Raw genomic sequence first — 12,112 nt, forward strand, 5'->3', positions numbered from 1 at the left:
GTCTGGGTTATTGTGAATAATGCTGCAATGAACATGGAACACAGGTATCTTTGAGATCTTGATTTCAGTTCTGGTGAATACATACCCAGAGTGGTATTACTAGATCATATAATAGTTCTGAGAGAGAGAGAGAGATATATATATATATATATATATTTTTTTTTCCCCCCCAGAGACAGGGTATTGCTATGTTGCCCAGGCTGGCCTCAAATTCCTGGACTCACATGATTTTCCCACCTCAGCCTCCTGAGTAGTTAGGACTACAGGCACACACCACCACAACCAGCTTATTTTTAATTTTTTGTGGAACCACCATACTGTTTTCCATGGTGGCTGCATGATTTTACATTCACACCAACAGTATGTAAGGGTTCCAGTTCTCCACATTCTCACCATTTGTTACCTTTCACTTTTTTTTTTTAATTGAGACAGAGTCTTGCTCTGTCACCCAAGCTGTAGTACAGTGGCATGATCTTGGCTCACTGAAACCTCCACCTCCCAGGTTCAAGTGATTCTCCAGTCTCAGTCTCCCGAGTAGTTGGGATTACAGGCACCCGCCACCACGCTCCGCTAATTTTTTGTATTTTCAGTAGAGACAGGGTTTCACCATGTTGGCCAGGCTGGTCTCAAACTCTTGACCTCAAGTGATCCGACTGCCTTAGCTTCCCAAAGTGCTGGGATTACAGGCCTGAGCCACCGCGGTCAGCCTCCTTTCGCTTTTTGACAATATCATCCTAGCAGGTATGAGGTGATATCTCATTGTGGTTTTGATGTGCATTTTCCTGATAACTAGAGAGATTGAGCACTCTTTTCATATACAAGGTGGCTATGTCTATGTCTTCTTTGGGGAAATATCTATTTAAGTCCTTTGCCCATTTTTTAATTGGTTTGGATTTTTGCTATTGAGTTGTAGAAGATTCTTTTTTTTTTTTTTGTATACTAGTCTCTTAACAGATAGTTTGCAAATATTTTCTTCTATTCTGTAGGTTGTTTCTTCACTCTGTTAATGGTTTATTTTGCTATGCAAAGGCTATTTTAGTATGATGTAGTGCCATTTGCCTATTTCTTGTCTTGTTGCTTGTGCTTTTGGTGTCAAATCTAAGAAATCATTGCCAAGACCAATGTCAAGAAGCTATTCACCTATGTTTTCTTTTAAGAAGTTATACAGTTTCAGGGTTTTACATTTAAGTCTTTAATAATCTATTTTGAGTTTACTTTTGTTCTAGTGTAAGATAGGGATCAAATTTCATTATTTTGCATGTGGATATAGTTTTCCGAATGCCATTTGTTGAAGAGACTATCCTTTCCCCATTGTGTGTTCTTGTCACCCTTAGCAAAGATCATTTGGATGGGTTTATTACTGGGCTCTCAATTCTGTTTCATTGGTCTATGTGTCTGTCCTTATGCCTGTACCATACTGTCTCAATTACTGTAGCTTTGTAATATATTTTGAAATCAGAATGTGTGATACCTCTAGCTTTGTCTTTCCCAAGATGGCTTTAGCTACTTGCGTTCTTTTGTGGTTCCATATACATTTGGGGATTTTTTTTTTATTTCTGTAAAAAATGCTGTTGGGATTTTGATAGGGATTGCCTTGAATCTGTAGATCATTTGGCATAATATGGACATTTTAATAATATTAATTCTTCCAATCTATGAATGCAGGATACCTTTCCATTTTTTTGTGTCTGCTTCAATTTCTTTCATCAGTGTTTTATAGTTTTCAGTAAACAAGTCTTTCACCTCCTCAGTTAAGTTTATTTCTAAGTATTTTATTCTTTTTGATCCATTTTAACACTATAGATCAAATGGACCTAACGGACATATACAGAACATTCCATCCAACAACAGCAGAATACACATTCTTCCCAAGCACACATGTAACATTCTCCAGGCTAGATCACGTGTTAGGCTGCAAAACAAGCCTTAACAAATTTAAAAAGAATTAAATCATATCAAGTATCTTTTATTGTTACTATCATTATTATTTTGAGATAGGGTTTCGCTCTGTTGCCCAGCCTGGAGTACAGTGGTGTGATCATGGCTCACTGCAAACTCCAACTCCTGGGCTCAAGAAATCCTCCCACCTCAGCCTCCCAAGTAGCTAGGACTACAGGCCCATGCCACCATACCCAGCCAATTTGTTCAATGTTTTTGTAGAGATGAGGTCTCACTATGTTGCCCAGGCTGTTCTTGAACTTCTGGTGTCAAGTAATCCCCCTACCTCAGCCTCCCAAAGTGCTGAGATTACAGGCCTGAGTCACTCTGCCTGGCCTCAAGTATCTTTTATGACCACAGTGGTATGAAACTAGAAATCAATAACAAGAAAAAACTGGAAAATTCACAGATATGTGGAAATTACACAGCACACTCCTGAGCAATCAAGGGGCCAAAGAAGAAATCAAAAGGGAATTTTAAAAACCTTGAGATAAATGAAAATGAAACAACATACCAAAACTTATGGGATGCAGCAAAAGAAGTACTACAAGGGAAATTTATAGCAATAAGCACCTACATTAAAAAGAAAGAGCTCATATAAACAACCTAACTTTACACCTCTAGAAACTAGAAAAAGAACAAGCTAAGCCCAAATTTTGCAGAAGAAAGGAAATAATAAAGATTAGAGCAAACATTATAAGAAATGTCATATATGACATCCCACAGCTAACATCATACTCAGTGGTGAAAAGTTGAAAGCTTTTCCTCTAAGATCAGGAACAAGACAAAGATGCCCACTCTCAACACTCCAATTCAATGTAGTGCTAGAAGACCTTGCCATAGCAATTAGGCAAGAGAAAGATAGAAAGGCATCCAAACTGAAAAGGAAAAAGGGAAATTGCCTCTGTTTGCAAATTATATGAATGTTTGTTTTGTTTGTTTTTTTTTTTTGAGACAGAGTCTCACATTGTCACCCAGGTTGGAGTGCAATGGTGTGATTTCAGCTCACTGAAACCTCGGCCTCCTGGGTTCAAGCGATTCTACTGCCTCAGCCTCCCGAGTAGCTGGGATTACAGGCACCCGCTACCATGCCTGGCTAATTTTTTACATTTTTAGTAGACACGGGGTTTCACCATGTTGGCCAGGCTGGTCTCAAACTCCTGACCTCGTGACCCACCTGCCTCGACCTCCCAAAGTGCTGGGATTATAGGCGTGAGCCACCATGGCCAGCTGGATTATATGATTTTATTGTAGAAAACCCTGAAGACCCCCTGAGCTTTGAGTAGGAAACGTCAATGTCTGAAAAAAATCATAAAGATTTAGAAACAAGGCCAGGCGCGGTGGCTCACGCCTGTCATCCCAGCACTTTGGATGGCCGAGGCGGGTGGATCATGAGGTCAGGAGATTGAGACCATCCTGGCCGACATGGTGAAACCCCGTTTCTACTAAAAATACAAAAATTAGCTGGCTGTGGTGGTGGACGCCTGTAATCCCAGCTACTCGGGAGGCTGAGGCAGGAGAATGGCTTGAACCCAGGAGGAGGAGACTGCAGTGAGCCGAGATCGCACCACTGCACTCCAAACTGGTGACAGAGTGAGACTCCGTCTCAAAAAAAAAAAAAAAGGATTTAGAAACAAGTATTTTTTCCCTCTAACTTCCTATTTTTGTCTTTAGCTCATAAGTGAGTACAGAGGCTGACCTCTCTGAGGTTCCTCCTGGGTATCTGTTTTTAGCATAGTGGTTAAGAGATGGGCTTTGGAATTCTATGGAGCTCGTGAGAATCCCAACTCTGCCACTTCCTAGCAGTGTGACTCTGGACAATTCACCTAACCTCTCTGAGTCTTGGTTTCTTCATCTGTAAAAATGGACATCATAATACCTCTTAGGAATATGGTGAGAATTAAATGAGATAACTTATGTACAACATATTACATGGTGCCAAGTAGCTCTTTAAAGTATTATTGTTGGCCAGGCGTGCTGGCTCATGCCTGTGATCCCAGCACTTTGGGAGGCTGAGGTGGGCAGATTGCTAGAGCCCAGGAGTTTGAGACCAGACTAGGCAAAATAGCAAAACCCTATCTCTACAAAAAAAATCTTAAAAATTAGTTTGGTGTGGCAGCGTACACCTATAGCCCCAGCTACTTGGGAGACTGAAGTGGGAGGATTGCTTGAGCCCAAGAGTGAGGCTGCAGTGAGCTATGATTGCCCCACTGCACTCCAGCCTGGGTGACAAGAGTAAGAACCTGTCTCAAAAAATTGAAATAAAATATTATTGTGATTATTCATAAGGATACTCTGTAATTCCTCATTTTTCAACTGCTTGCTTTCCCTTTCTCACCAACACTGAACAACATGATTGTGGACAATGTTGTGTATAGCATTTTAGGTTTTTTCCTTGCACAGTATTTTTGTTATAAAAATTGAGTCATTCTGTTTTGAAATCTGCTGTTTTTTTAGCAAAACAATTTTGATAGATATTTTCTCACCCTGATAAATTCTTTTACAATATCACTTTAGTGCCTACATATTTTCATTTGTTTATTTAACCCTCAATTGTTGGATACTGGGGTGTTTCTAATTTTTTTTTTACCATTGTAAACCATACTGTAATGCAAATCTTTAATCATAGATCTTGGGGACCATTCTTAGACTCACTGGGTCAAGGAGAGATTTCACAGAGCTATGACGTCCACTGGATGGTTCTTTTCCCCATCTAGGAATGGTGCTGCCCAAATAATCATTAGTCATTGGGAAGGAAAAGCACTATTGCCCAAATCCGGCTTGAGAAGCAGAGACATTTTTCTTCACTTTTCTGTGTCCAGATCTCACATAAATCATCACCTTCCTGCCTGCATCTAGTGCTTCCTGAGGGGTTTAAAGCTCCCAGAACCATCCATTTTCTTACACTGCATCTCCAGGTGAAGCTGTATTTGACAGTGTCTAGCAGGGCATCTGTTGTGCACCCTGGATTCTGTCATTGGGGATATAAGTTATTTGTCTTCCTCCTCACCTCTGTCACATTATGATCTTTCAGCCCCGGACCAGAAAGCAAAGGATGAACCAAAACTAAGTCAACTCCTTTAAGTTCAGCTGTGCTCTTACATGGGTTGATCAATTTCAACCTTTGAAACTAAGGATATTAAAAGTCTGGGATGGGGATGCTGCCATGGGAGAAGGATTATGGAGGAAAGGACCGGGCACAAGTGGCTCACACCTGTAATCCCAGCACTTTGGGAGGCAGAGTCAGGCAGATCACTTGAGGTCAGGAGTTCGAGACCAGCGTGGCCAACATGGCGAAACCCTGTCTCTACTAAAAATACAAAAACTACCTGGGCGTGGTGGTGTGCGCCTGTAGTCCCAGCTACTCAGGAGGCTGAGGCACAAGAATCACTTGAATCGGGATGTGGAGGCTGCAGTGAGCCGAGATTACGCCACTGCACTCCAGCCTGGGCGACAGAGCAAGACTTTGTCTCAAAGAGAGAGAAAAAAAAGAATTATGGAGGAAAAACACCACTTGTTCTTATTCTTGGTTGTGTGTGTGAGATGGTATAGGGGTGGGGGAGATATAAGTATTCACCTACAGAGAAGAAAAGAATTAACTTAGTAGATGGACTCTAAAGAAGTTGGTTCTGAAAAGCACAATTGGGCCACCCCAATCTTCTTTCACTAATGTGGGAGCTGTTCCCTGGATGCCCCCTTTCCCCACACCATCATTGAAAGCAGAGCCTCCTTGTTGAAGGCTTCTTTCTCTCTGCTGAGGCAGCAGTGCTGTGATCCTGGTTGTCCTGCCTCTTTAGGTGCCACGGAAGGGCCAGAGGACCCACAACGTGGAGTAGGACTCACAATCTATGCCTTGGCCTGAGTCCCTGTCACTGACCCCTGCTCCCTGAGCTCATCTGCACTTGTCAAAGCAAGAATAGATATACTGGTTGTATTTTGCAGACTCATGGTTGAGAGGTTGTGTGTCCCCATCCTTGTCTACTCTGGACTTTGTCTTCCATTCCCAAAGGCTGTGGATTCACTGGGGGGATCAACGGTCATGGGAAAGGGGCCACTCTCACCCCACACCTCTATTAGAGGTTCCGCTTTTTTTTCTTTTCTTTTCGTAGCTCCTTCTGCTCCAGTCATAAATCCACAGGTCCCTAACTCAGCCACAGGTTCCTCAGTCCGAGTGTGCTGGAGCTTATACTCCGACGACACTGTGGAGAGCTATCAGCTATCCTACCGGCCAGTGCAGGACAGCTCACCTGGGAAGGACCAAGCAGGTGAGGCTCTGCCAGGAACATGCCCGTGCTCATGGGAATGGTTCAAGCCCCTCAGGGGCCTGGGCCCTGTCTTCCTGGCAGTTGGGATGGTAGAGACAGGACGGGTCTACACATGCAGAGGATTGGATGCAGGCAGGTGAACAGGGCAGAAAGGGCTAGCAAGGCACGCTGGGGCCTGACTGGGGAGGACAGCAAGGCCAGGCAAAGGGGTCTGGAGCATATCTACAGCCATTGGGTCAGAGTTGTCCCTGGGACCAGTCTCTGGCTGCCCTGTGTGCAGGAGGGGCCAGGGGTGCCCCTTGTCAAAGAGGCCCTGCTGGGCTGGCTGGGTTCTAGCTTGTCCTGGCATCTGAGGGTCAGGCTGGTGCTCCTCTCACAGCAGCCTTGTGCTGCAGGAGAAGCTGGAGGATTCATCTGCAGACCCCATGGGGGTGATGGGGCCTCTGCAGCCTGGAAGGGCTGCTGGTGATCAGCTCCACATTCCCAGGAGGAGACAACTCCTGAGATGGCTCCCGGCCTCCACTCTGGGCAGCTCTTGGCCAACATCCTTTTCCCCGGAAATGGGACTGGCTGGTGTGGGGTTACAGCTGGGGTAGGGCCCCCCACACTACAATAATCAATAAGCCATTCTTTCTTAAGGAGGGAGGGTCAGACAACAGAAGAGCCCCAGCTGAACATCTGAAGATTTCAAGGGATTAGGGCCAGCCTGACAGCGCCTGTCCTGGGCATGTGGGGTTGGAGTGGGATTGCTGGAAAGAGACTTAGAGATCTCCATTTTATGGATGAGGAAACTGAGACTCAGAGAGAAAGAAGCTGTCTGTGAGGACACAGTGAGTTATGGCAGAACGAGGATGTGAATCAGGTGTGTAGGCGTCCTGCCCAAAGTTCTGCTCATTGTACCAGACCATGCAGGTGGAGGGCTGAGTTCCAGAAGCTGAGGATGGTGTTTCTGCCCAGGAAAGAAGGGGAATTCTTGAGAAAAGTAAGAGTAAATTTAAGTGATGATGAGGGAGGGTGAGAGTGGTCAGAATAAGGACTAAAGAGGACATGGAGAGGGGTGAGGAGCTTTGAAAAGGGGGGTTGGGGACTAAGAAGTCAGACTTGATTAACCCCAGCTTTTGCCACAAATCAACCCTGTCAGCACCCCCTGCAGATACACAGAAGTCATTGTATTGGGGCTGTGTCATGGCAATCTATAAAGATCTTTCAAACTGACCATTTTACTATAAAGGAACTGATATCCGAACGTAAATTAAGGAGTTATCACTGCCTTTCAAGATTCTGGGGAAGTCTGGAGTTGTGTCAGTTTTTGCTGCATAACCAAACCCCCTCCCCACCCCCTACAACTTAGTGGCTTAAAATAACAAACATTTATTATTTATTTATTATTATTATTTTTTGAGATGGAGTCTTGCTCTGTCGCTCAGGCTGGAGTGCAGTGGCACAATCTCAGCTCACTGCAACCTCCACTTCCCAGGTTCAAGTGATTCTCCTGCCTCAGCCTCCCAAGTAGCTGGGACTACAGGCAAATGCCACCACGCCCAGCTAATTTTTTCTATTTTTAGTAGAGATGAGGTTTCACTGTGTTAGCCAGGATGGTCTCGATCTCCTGACCTCGTGATCCACCTGCCTCAGCCTCCCAAAGTGCTGGGACTATAGGCATGAGCTACTGCGCCCGGCCCTATTATTTCTTGTAATTCTGTGGGCTGGCCAAATAGTTCTATTCTGAACCACCTTGGGTAGGGCTGGTTGGTCTAGGATGGCCTCATTTACTGTCGTCTCAGATAAGATAGCCGGGAGGACTTGGGCAGCTGGGGTCTCTCTCCCTGCGGTCTCACATCCTCCAGGAGGCTGGTTTGGGCTTGCTCACGTGGTAGTAGAAGCATCCCCAGCAGCAAGAGGGCTAGCCCCTGTGCACCAGCACTTCCCATGCCTCTGCTTGCATCGTTTGCTATTGCCCCATTGACCAAAGCTAGTCACATAGCTAAGCCCAGTTTCAAGGAATAGAGAGAAGGAAGGAAGCTCTGAATTGAAGGAGCAGCAAAGTCATGCTGCAGAGGGAGTGCATACAGGGATGGGAGGAATTTACAGCTAGTTTTGTAATCCACTACTGTGGGATTCGGCATAATGAATTTGGAGCCACTTGGCCAGTTTTTAGGGTTGAATTCTTATCTTTTTTTTTCCCCAGAGTTTACAGTGACCGTCAAAGAAACATATTGCTCAGTGACAAACCTTGTGCCAAATACCCAGTATGAATTTTGGGTCACAGCTCACAACAGGGCTGGCCCCAGCCCCTCTAGCGAGTGTGCAGTGTACATGACAGGTAATGGGCTGCTCATTTCCTATAGCAGGGCTTTCATTCAAGGTGACACAGGAGTCATGGGTTTCTAGACATGGCAGCGCTCTTGATTTCATTCAGAAGGGTAGGAAGAACTGTGTACATTTTTTTCTTTTATTTAACACACAAAATCTACATGCCTAGTTTGACAGTGACATTTTCTTTTCTTTTCTTTTCTTTTTTGAGATGAGTCCCACCCAGGCTGGAGTGTAGTGGCATGATCTCTGCTCACTGCAACCTCTGCCGCCCAGGTTCAAGCGATTCTCCTGTCTCATCCTCCCAAGTAGCTGGGATTACAGGTGTCTGCCACCACGTATGATTTTTTTTTTTTTTTTTGTATTTTTAGAAGATGGCGTTTCGCCATGTTGGCCAGGTTGGTCTCGAACTCCTGACCTCAAGTGATCCACCCGCCTCGGCCTCCCAAAGTGCTGGGATCACAGGCATGAGCCACTGCACTCGGCCGACAGTGACAGTGACATTTTCTGATGGTTGGTCTCAAAATATAAAAAACTGCTACTCTCGGTCACATTGACATTTAAACCTTGCATCCATCTTCTACTCCAGGAACATCTGGAAGGGATTCCCTGGTTTGCTTTTTATTGCACTGAATCTCTTTTGTGGGAGGAAGAAGGTGGCTGTGATGTTTGTCCGTGGCTCTGAACAAAATGGCTGGAAATGAACACAACAGTTGTTCATCTCTCCTTTTCTCCCACATTTAGCACCTTCTCCCCCCATTATTAAAACCAAAGAGATAAGGAGCTGTGAAGAGGCTGTGCTGATTTGCTGGGAGTCTGGGAACCTGAATCCTGTGGACTCGTACACTGTGGAGCTGACCCAGGCTGAAAGTCCAGAAGCCTCGGGTGTAACTGAGTGAGTCATGAGGGGCATTTGCTGGGCACGAAAGCCCTGACACCTGATACAGTGACATGGCTTAGGAAATATATGGAGTCTGAAGAGAAGGTTGGCATTTTTGATACACAGGAATCTCAATTTTCGGTTGCTTAGTGTTCATGAGAAGTAGCTGGAATGCTATTACTGAAGGTGAATGATGAGTGAATGAATAAGTTGGTTGAACCTCAGGTTTTGTTGTTGTTGTTGTTTTAGCTCAAGTAAGGTTTCCCATTCATTCATTCATTCAACAAGCATTGAGTGCCTGGGTGGTGTCAGGTCCTGTGCAAGGCACTGGGAACTAGATGGACAAATTTCCTGCCCTAATGGGGCTGACAGTCTGGTGGGGAAATAGACAAAAGGCAAGAAAACAAACCAATGTGTAAAATATGCAGTGCTAGGAAGGAAAAAGAAATGTAATGAAACAGAGAATGGTGGTGGAGGTGAGGATCCACTTTGGATAAAGAAGATGTTTAAACTGAGACCTGAACAGATGGGAAAGACTGAGCCCCAAGAACAGTGAATGCAGGGGTGCTTCGTGGGGAGGGGGCTGCATGGACACAGGACCTGGGGCAGGAGTGAGCTGCTGGAGGAACTAAAAGACCCACCTAGCTAGAATTCAGAGAGGAGAGGGTGAAAGCCATAGGCGAAAACAAAAGAGATTGCAGCTCAATGTACAAAGAATGTTTCATCTATCCTAGAAGACTGTCTGGAAGCTCATGTTCACCCCTCATTCTCAGAGAGCTGGAGGGGTTCACGAATTGATAAGGGTTGGACTCAGTGACCACAAGGGCTTGCAGAACCTATGAGTTTACAGCAGCCTACAATGGAGGAAGCATAGGTTTACCTCTGGTTTACAGAAGTTTGTGAAAGGGGATGAACCACCCAGGCAGGCCAGCACCGGCCGCCAGGACCAGGGGCTCCCCTGCTGTGGAACACAGGGGTGCACTGACCTGGAGCTGGAGAAATGAAGAGGTGTTGGTGTCAAATGTTAGGGAAGCAGATTCTTCTATGCTAAATGCCAGGCTTGAAACGTGGCCATATGCCACCCATCCATCTGTTCCAGGTGGAATCTGTATGTCCATGGCCACATGGAGGCTGACTTTGGTAATCCACTCTGGAGATACTCAGGAGTGGGGCAGTGTGTCCAGTGGTTCTGGCCATCCTAATCGTTCAGATTTCCTTTGCAATTTATGCTGATACTTTAGGAGCACTTGACACCTGGGGCCAACTCACAATGATGAGGTCATCAGAGGGCTGGTCAGTAACCTGAGAGATGACCTGAGAGCTGGTGCGTATTCTTCCAGTACAAATCCAATCATGGCGACCCATTGCTGAAGAAAAGGCAAAACTCCTTCACGGGCTCTGGCCCCTTCCTGCCTCTCCAGCTCCTCCCACACCAGCTCCCCTCCCTCTCAAGCTCCCACCACATTGGTCATGCTTCAGTTCCTCCTACTTTTCACGCTCCTTCCTGCCACACAGCCTTGGCACATGCTTCTCCTATGTAGGAGACTCCTCTGTCCCTTTTTCATCCAGTTACCTCCTCAGCATTCTTCAGAGCTCTGCTCAAAAGCCATCCTCCCCCCACCATTATACACTATAGCACACTGTCAACTTGTCTTGGTTACCATCTTACATTCCTTCCAGTGATTGCCTGAAGAATGCTGCTCTTCCCATCTAGACTGTAAGCTCTATGAGGGCAGGAACTACATTTGTTTTTTCTGAGGGCCTCCCTATACAGTGCCTGGAACCTAAGGAGTTTAGTTAATATTTATTGAATGCATAAGTAAAAGTGCCCCTCTGGCCCAGAGCTGCAGCCTGAAGATAACCTGGACAACTTGGCCTCATCTGGGTGAGGGTGTTGTATTGGTAAATGGGCATCATCCTAAAGACTTCTCTTGCCCACTGGACTGACATGGGATTGGCAACCGCAGCAATATAGACAGTGGCAATTATGAGCTTGTATTTCTGTATAGTACAATTTAAATACATTGGATTATTTCCAATAGGCAGCTGTTCTCAGGGGGTTAACAGCAGTTAACCCTTTCAGCTCTAGTCAGAATTGTTTGTTCATAAACATGAATCAAGGACCTTTTTTTTTTTTTTTTTGAGACAGAGTCTCACTCTGTCGCCCAGGCTGGAGTGCAGTGGCGTGATGATCTCGGTTCACTGCACCCTCCAACTCCCAGGTTCAAGCGATTCTCCTGCCTCAGCCTCCTGAGTAGCTGGAATTACAGGCACCTGCCACCACACTCAGATAATTTTTGTATTTTTAGTAGAGACAGGGTTTCACCATGTTGGCTAGGCTGATCTCGAACTCCTGACCTCAAGTGACCCACCTGCCTCAGCCTCCCAGAGTGCTGGAATTACAGGCATGAGCCATTGCACCTGGCTGAATTGAGGGCCTTCTATGGGCCCAGTACTGTACTAAGAATAGCGGTACTCAGCCCCTGACCTCAGAGACATTATGATCCTAACAGACGGACAGAGACACACTGGATTCTACTGCATGCACACTCCATGATGCAGCGTTAGCCATATGCCAAGCGCGGTGCCAGGTGCCTGGGAAACCAGAATGAGAGACTTGGAGAGGAGACAGCCACAAACACAAGAAGTAGCAACGAAGTGAGAAAAGCAGACCAAAGACTGTGGGAGGGAATGCAGAGGGGGAGCCAACACTCCT

The 12,112-nt window shown here is 45.6% G+C and overlaps 1 protein-coding gene and 1 long non-coding RNA gene across 8 annotated transcripts in view; one reads left to right on the forward strand and one right to left on the reverse strand.

The window, feature by feature from the left end:
* LOC103892573 (uncharacterized) overlaps window positions 1-12,112 on the reverse strand; it is a 47,377-nt gene that overhangs the window by 18,300 nt on the left and 16,965 nt on the right. The gene's annotated exons all lie outside the window — the stretch shown is intronic.
* FSD2 (fibronectin type III and SPRY domain containing 2) overlaps window positions 1-12,112 on the forward strand; it is a 30,091-nt gene that overhangs the window by 9,186 nt on the left and 8,793 nt on the right. The window contains exons 6-8 of the mRNA XM_054531778.2: window positions 6,048-6,203; window positions 8,392-8,526; window positions 9,261-9,411. Of these exons, the coding sequence (XP_054387753.1) occupies window positions 6,048-6,203; window positions 8,392-8,526; window positions 9,261-9,411 (442 nt within the window). The remainder of the gene's footprint in view (window positions 1-6,047; window positions 6,204-8,391; window positions 8,527-9,260; window positions 9,412-12,112) is intronic.

This window comes from Pongo abelii, chromosome 16, assembly GCF_028885655.2.
Source record: "Pongo abelii isolate AG06213 chromosome 16, NHGRI_mPonAbe1-v2.0_pri, whole genome shotgun sequence".
Classification (NCBI taxonomy): Eukaryota; Metazoa; Chordata; class Mammalia; order Primates; family Hominidae; genus Pongo; species Pongo abelii.